The 7,490-nt window shown below is 37.8% G+C and overlaps 1 protein-coding gene and 1 non-coding gene across 2 annotated transcripts; both read right to left on the bottom strand.

Moving 5' to 3' along the window:
* Positions 1 to 3,937: 3,937 nt before the first annotated feature.
* TRNAM-CAU lies at positions 3,938 to 4,009 on the bottom strand. Its single transcript has one exon. It is a non-coding gene; the product is annotated as a tRNA-Met (tRNA).
* A 519-nt stretch (positions 4,010 to 4,528) lies between these two features.
* Positions 4,529 to 6,466, bottom strand: LOC111437700. The gene is made up of 3 exons (XM_023075786.1): positions 5,799 to 6,466; positions 5,317 to 5,405; positions 4,529 to 5,235 (listed from the first exon to the last, which is right to left on the bottom strand). The coding sequence occupies exons 1-3, from the start codon at positions 6,464 to 6,466 to the stop codon at positions 4,529 to 4,531; spliced, it is 1,464 nt and encodes a 487-aa protein (XP_022931554.1).
* Between the last annotated feature and the right edge of the window lie 1,024 nt (positions 6,467 to 7,490).

The raw sequence follows: 7,490 nt of genomic DNA, 5'->3' as shown, positions 1-7,490 counted from the left end.
TGACATGCAATCTAAAAAATTCTTTATTAGTCGTGATGTTAAATTTTGTGAAGATGATTTTTCTTTTTCATCAGCTTCAGAAACTTTGACATTAGCTCCTTCAACTCCCATTTTACCATTTCATGATCCACCCTACTCAAACATCCATTCTGATCCTTCTGTCCCTTCGTCACCTCCTCCGCCTCCTGTTCCTTCTCCAAATTCATCAGTTCCAGATTCACCAGATTCACCCACTAAATCTAATCTTATCCCACCTGATACATCAGTTCCACTTCGACATTCTACTCGTACCAAACAACCTCCAGCTTATTATAATGATTATGAGATGTCTTCTGGAGCCAATCATTTAACCTCTAGCTCAAGTCCCAACATTGGCACCAGGTATCCCCTTCATCATTACCTTTCATTCTCTCGTTTTTTTTTTTGTACTCAACGTGCTTTTCTAGCTCTTATTATAGCCCAGACAAAACCTAAAACATATGATGAGGTAGTTGGCAATCCATTATGGCAGCAGGCTATGAATGATGAAATTGCAGCTTTGGAACGTAATCATACTTGGTCTCTCGTTCCTCTACCACCTGACCATAAACCTATTGGCTGTCGTTGGGTGTACAAGATTAAACACAATTTTGATGGTTCTGTTGAACGTTATGAAGCTCGAATGGTAGCAAAGGGATATACTCAGGTTGAAGGTGTTGATTACAAAAAGACATTTTCTCCTACAGCGAAACTTACTACACTTCGTTGCTTACTCACTATTGCCGCTGCTCGAAAATGGTTCACTCATCAGTTGGATGTTCAAAATGCCTTTCTCCATGGTAATCTAGACGAGGAAGTCTATATGTCTTTACCACCAAGTATTCGTCGACAGGGGGAGAATACAGTACGTCGGCTCCATAAATCTCTTTATGGTTTAAAACAGGCTTCTCACAATTGGTTCTCCATATTCTCTACCACTATACAAAATGCAGGCTACACTCAGTCCAAAGCAAATTACTCTTTATTTACTAAGAATAAAGGTACTTTTTTCACTGCAACTCTTATCTATGTTGATGATATTCTATTGACAGGCAATGATCTAAAAGAAATTCAACATCTCAAGACTAGTTTACTCGAGAAATTTCTTATCAAAGATTTAGGAAATTTGAAATATTTCCTAGGTATTGAATTTTCTAGGTCTAGAAAAGGAATCTTTATGTCTCAAAGGAAGTATGCTCTAGACATTCTTCAAGACACAGATCTTATAGGAGCACGTCCAGAAAAATTTCCTATGGAGCAAAATCTGAAACTTTCTTCAACACAAGGAGAAAAGTTGAATGATTCAAGTAAATACAGACGGTTGGTTGGCAGATTAATATATTTAACCGTTACTAGGCCTGACATAGTGTATTCAGTTCGTATGCTTAGTCAATTTATGCATGAACCAAGAACACCACATTGGAAGGCAGCTCTTCGAGTTCTGAGATACATCAAAGGTACTCCTGGTCAAGGACTTCTACTACCATCTGAAAATAACTTGAGATTACAAGCATATTGCGATTCACACTGGGGTGGTTGTCGAACTTCCAGACGGTCTATTTCTGGGTTCTGCATTTTCCTTGGAAATTCAATTATTTCTTGGAAGTCAAAAAAACAAACCAATGTGTCCAGATCATCAGCAGAAGCCGAGTATCGAGCTATGGCAAATACTTGTTTAGAGTTAACTTGGTTAAGATACATTATCCAAGATGTGAAAGTTTCATTATCCGAACCAGCATTATTGTACTATGATAATCAAGCAGCATTACACATAGCAGCCAATCAAGTTTTTCACGAACGTACGAAACATATTGAAATAGATTGTCATATAGTTCGAGAAAAATTACAAGCTAGAATCATCAAACCGTGTTATGTTTCGAATAAAATGCAATTGACAGATATTTTCACTAAAGCTTTGGAAAGACATCAATTAGATTTTTTGAAAGACAAATTCGATGTGATTGACATAAACTCTCCAACTTGAGGGGGAGTATTGAGATATAATATCTAGAGTATATATTATTTATAGAATATATCTTAGATATTATATCTTAATATTCTTTATATATGATATGATTTACAGTATATTTTATTTTATTCTCAGTATTTAATTATTTTATATTTTCCTCATTTGTACTCGCTGTATCATATTTAAAGGATATCAATATCAATGATAATACATATCTTCCCAATTCTATTTTCTATCTCATTCTTAACATATCTCGAGACTTGAGATTGTATCACGATGCATGGGACGTGTTGTGAGGAATCGAGATGACGATGAGATGCAACGTTGTTGTGTCGCACGCAATTGAACATATGCGCATAGGTAGCGTGTATGGTGAAACAAGTTTTGATTCAACATAAGTGATGTTTGAATGTCGAAGGTAAACCTTGCCTAAGGTCCAACAAAACCACAAAGCCAGATGAAAAATGTGAATGTAGATTAAGTACCCCATAAGGTTTTTGGTGAGCGTGTCAAGATTAGAGGCCGCACATTTGAAGAAGTATGACCGTTACACGATACACTGGTCAAAGTAGAGCGAAACTCTCAACATAGTAGACGCTGGTGAAGTTTTGAATTTCTAGAAGGCCTAAATCCTAATTTTTGTTGAGCGTGTCAAGATTAGAGACCGCACATTTGAAGAAGTATGACCGTTACACGATGCACTGGTCAAAGTAGGGCGAAACTTTCAACATAGTAGACGCTGGTGAAGTTTTGAATTTCTAGAAGGCCTAAATCCTAATTTTTGGTGAGTGTATCAAGATTAGAGGCCGCACATTTGAAGAAGTATGACCGTTACACGATGCACTGGTCAAAGTAGGGCGAAACTCTCAACATAGTAGACGCTAGTGAAGTTTTGAATTTCTAGAAGGCCTAAATCCTAATTTTTGTTGAGCGTGTCAAGACTAGACGCCGCACATTTGAAGAAGTATGACCGTTACACAATGCACTGGTCAAAGTAGGGCGAAACTTTCAACATAGTAGACGCTGGTGAAGTTTTGAATTTCTAGAAGGCCTAAATCCTAATTTTTGGTGAGCGTGTCAAGATTAGAGGCCGCACATTTGAAGAAGTATGACCGTTACATGATGCACTCGTCAAAGTAGGGCGAAACTCTCAACATAGTAGATGCTGGTGAAGTTTTGAATTTCTAGAAGGCCTAAATCCTAATTTTTGGTGAGCGTGTCAAGATTAGAGGCCGCACATTTGAAGAAGTATGACCGTTACACGATGCACTGGTCAAAGTAGGGCGAAACTCTCAACATAGTAGACGCTGGTGAAGTTTTGAATTTCTAGAAGGCCTAAATCCTAATTTTTGTTGAGCGTGTCAAGACTAGACGCCGCACATTTGAAGAAGTATGACCGTTACACAATGCACTGGTCAAAGTAGGGCGAAACTTTCAACATAGTAGACGCTGGTGAAGTTTTGAATTTCTAGAAGGCCTAAATCCTAATTTTTGGTGAGCGTGTCAAGATTAGAGGCCGCACATTTGAAGAAGTATGACCGTTACACGATGCACTGGTCAAAGTAGGGCGAAACTCTCACCATAGTAGACGCCGGTGAAGTTTTGAATTTCTAGAAGGCCTAAAGCCTAATTTAAAAGAGTTAATTAATATCATTTGAAGAAGTATGACCATTACACGATGCACTGGTCAAAGTAGGGCGAAACTCTCACCATAGTAGACGCCGGTGAAGTTTTGAATTTCTAGAAGGCCTAAATCCTAATTTATTAAAAGAGTTAATTAATATCATTGATCCCTAATATATGCATTTATAATCGTGAGGTTGAAGACGACAATATGAATACTCGTGAAACGAGAAGTTATAATTTGAGCAATACCTGTCACTTGTCTTTGAGTATGAGTATTCAAGTTAAACTTTGAGCAATAATCGGACCTTATCCGTTTATTGTTGGTATCAGAGTCAGGTTTCAATCCTGGGACCTATGGGTTATGGGCCCACCACGCTTCCGCTGCGCCACTCTGATTAGTTAATTAATATCATTTTGATCTCTAACAGATTCTTTTAAAACCGTGAGACTGACGACGATGCGTAACGGGCCAAAGTAGACAATATTTGCTGGCAGTTGGCTTGTCTATTACAGAACCTAAATCACCATAAGTGAATTCATTCCAAGGAATCTTATGCTAACGGAGATTTAATTAGATGCTAACTGACAGCAATCTAAACAAATACGTGATTTTTAACACTCCTCCTTATTTAGATGCTGTGAACTCCAAGCTTTTTTCTGAACACCCATCTTGCTCCAATTATTTTTTTGTTTAGAGGTCGATCAACCAACTCCCAGATTTTGTTTTTCTCGATCACCGAAAGCTCCTCCTCTGACAGGTGCATCATCAACCAAAGCATCTTGTCGTTCATCTTCAAACTCTTCTAGTCGTTCATCTTCAGACTCTTCTAACATGCAAACTTCAAATGGTGTGAGGACCTTCACATCTTTTGATGAAATTTGACTTTGCAAGCACCCAACAGTGTTTGCTGCTTTTCACCAAAAACGTTTTGGAAGATCCTTCTTATGAAGCATGCGTCTCGTCATCTCCATTATGAATCTATTCCTCCTTTCACTGACGTCATTCTGTTGAGGAGTGTATGGTGCTGTCAATTGATGTTCAATTCCAGCCTTTTCACAAAACCTGTTAAAAGTTTCTAAAGTGTACTCCTTGCTATTATCTGACTTTATAGTCTGAATCAAGCATGCACCATCATTCTCAACTTTGGTTTTGAATTTCCAAAATCCACCCGCAACTTCTGACTTTTGCTTTAGCAAGAATATCCAACACATTCTTGTTAGTTCATTAATAAAAGCAATGTAATAAAGATTACCATTTAGTGATGGTGTTCGCTGAGGACCACAAAGATCAGCATGAACCAGTTGCAGCTTTTCAGAACCTCTCCATGCCTGTTTAGGAAAGGGTTGCCTATGTTGCTTCCCAAAATTACGAGCACAGTAAGGAGACATGTCATCATCAATGTCAGTGAGTTCTTCTACCAGCTTCTTTGACTGTATCTGAAGCAAACCTCGATGATGAAAGTGCCCAAGTCTTTTGTGCCAAGTCCCAGTGGCACCAGCTCTAGATATAAAGGCCGTCGGATTTAGAGCAAAGCTTTTTCCTTTCATTTTGACGTTGAACAAGTCTTTGCCACTAGCATCTTTGATCAAGCACCGCTTATTCTCATACAACACTTTATAACCTTTATTAAGTAACTGACCAACGCTCAAGAGATTTTGATCAATTTTAGGCACAAATAAAACATCTGAAATAAATTTTGTACCTTCATAGCTTGTTATAGCTACTGTGTCTTTTCCCTTGACTTCCAAGTGTTCACCATTGCCAATCCTCACTCTCTTATCTTCGGTGTCTCTTAATTCCTCAAAAGACTCCTTGTCATATGTCATGTGATTTGTGCACCCACTGTCAATCAACCAGCTCTCGCTTGATTCTTTGCTTGAGGAAGAAGTGACCATAAACAATTGATCTTCTTCTTCTTCTACTTCTTCTTGATCAACGACCTGTGCATCTACTTCTTTCACCAAATCTTTGGCTTTGTAGATCACAGCTTCATGAACAAGTTGATTGCATTTGGAGCAGAAGGAGTCAGGTCTTCTCCAACACTTGTATGGTGGATGACCTTTCTTCTCACAATGGCGGCAAGGTGGATAGGATTTTTTGAAACCTCCTCCTTTTGTCTTTTGATAATTGGCAGATGAATCTCCATACGTCAATTGATTTTTGAAATTTTTGTTGTTTTTATACCTGCGGCTGTCTTGATGCTCAACAAGTAAGGCGCCTTCAATCACCCCTTCTTGTCTCATAGACCTCCTTTGCTCTTGCGCTTGTAAAGCATTCAAGAGCTCTGTAAGAGAAATCTTTGACAAGTCTTTGGTGTTCTCCAGAGTAGTAATGGTGGCTTCAAACTTCTCTGGAAGAGTGACTAGCAGCTTTTCAACGATCCTGGAATCATTTAATACAGAACCAAGCAATCTCACCTTGTTGGCGATGCTGAGAAGTCTGTCAGAGTACTCTTTTACCGACTCTGACTCCTTCATCTTCTGCAACTCGAAATCCCTGATCAAATTCAGGACTTTCATTCCCCGAATCCTCTCATCTCCTTCATATTCAGCCTTGAGATAATCCCAGATTTCTTTTGCTGTTTTGAGGGACATTATTCGCATGAAGATCATTTCAGATACAGCGGCAAATAGGCAAGCTTTTGCCTTTGATTTCCTTGTCTTCTTTTCCTTCTGTAATTGGATTTGTGCTACAGTAGGATTTGTTGGAAGCGGAGGGACCTCGTAATCCTCTTCAATTGCTTCCCAAAGATCCAAGGCCTCCAAATAAGTCTCCATACGAACTGCCCACATTTGATAATTGTCTCCATCAAAGACTGGTGGTGCAACAGCTGAAAAACTTGATTCTCCCATTTTGATCTCACAGATCCCTTAAGAAGATAGCTCTGATACCAATTGTTATTGAAAGAGGGATTTATTGAATGGTAGATGAGATGATTGAATTATGAAGAGTAAGAATGCTCCATATTTATATAGAGAATACAAAAGATATTCAGAAAATCTACCTAAAAATCTGCAGAAAATCTATAACAAACCAGTAAACAAATCAAAATAAAATCTAATCAAATCAAAACTAAATCAAATAAAAAACTAAATCTAACTCCTAACGGAGATTTAATTAGATGCTAACTGACAGCAATCTAAACAAATACGTGATCTTTAACAACCTACAACAAACTTTAAGACAATATATAAAAGGGTATTAACGGCTATTCAACACTTATATCATTCTCCATAACTTGAGATATTCCAATTTCACTTTTTATATTTGTACTTCTTTTTCTATAGTAGTATGGTTGAGTATCCTTTGCTTTTCTTCTTCGGAGATATGCTTCTCCAACCCATCCTTGAGTACTCTTGTGAAACCAAAAGTTACAATTTGAGCAATAGCGTGGTCAAACTTACCTCGAAGCCTATAGGTGCTAGCTCCCATCAACATTTTGTTGATTACATTTATGACTAGATGACCAGATAGACCATCTATATTCCACTTATGTATGCATGTTACTTCATAGGTGTTTTGAGTCATTTGAGTTTTTTCTTCGAACAGAACATCGGGGAAAGAGGGCTTAGGATACCAATTTTTCTTCATCTAGTTTTTTGGACTTTGTCCTCTAGTTTAACAATTTTGTTGATGAGGTCTAGTTTTTTGAGCATCTTTTCTTCTTGTGAGAAATCATTTTAAAAATTTTTGAGGTCATTCTCATATGGTTCATTATGACACTAAAAGTTTATTTACTTAAGGTTCTATCGAAATTGAAAGATTGTTTAGCTTTTCTTCAATCAGAGCAAGTGCCTCTTTTGTTGAGCCGAGACTGATTACTTTGGCTAAAATAGCTAGTATGAACAAAAGAACTTTCCTCAACTTTTGGGAATT

This window comes from Cucurbita moschata, unplaced genomic scaffold, assembly GCF_002738365.1.
Source record: "Cucurbita moschata cultivar Rifu unplaced genomic scaffold, Cmos_1.0 Cmo_Scf00065, whole genome shotgun sequence".
NCBI classification, from domain to species: domain Eukaryota; kingdom Viridiplantae; phylum Streptophyta; class Magnoliopsida; order Cucurbitales; family Cucurbitaceae; genus Cucurbita; species Cucurbita moschata.
This window is presented reverse-complemented; position numbering and strand designations above follow the sequence as displayed.

What these genes read in the sequence shown, in the direction of transcription:
- LOC111437700 (XM_023075786.1), bottom strand. Translation starts at nt 6,466, where the DNA reads ATGGGAGAATCAAGTTTTTCAGCTGTTGCACCACCAGTCTTTGATGGA. An exon ending in GAGCATCAAGACAGCCGCAG is followed by an intron (nt 5,406 to 5,798) that starts GTATAAAAACAA and finishes TGAGGAATTAAG; the next exon opens with AGACACCGAAGATAAGAGAG. An exon ending in AGCTATAACAAGCTATGAAG is followed by an intron (nt 5,236 to 5,316) that starts GTACAAAATTTA and finishes TACTTAATAAAG; the next exon opens with GTTATAAAGTGTTGTATGAG.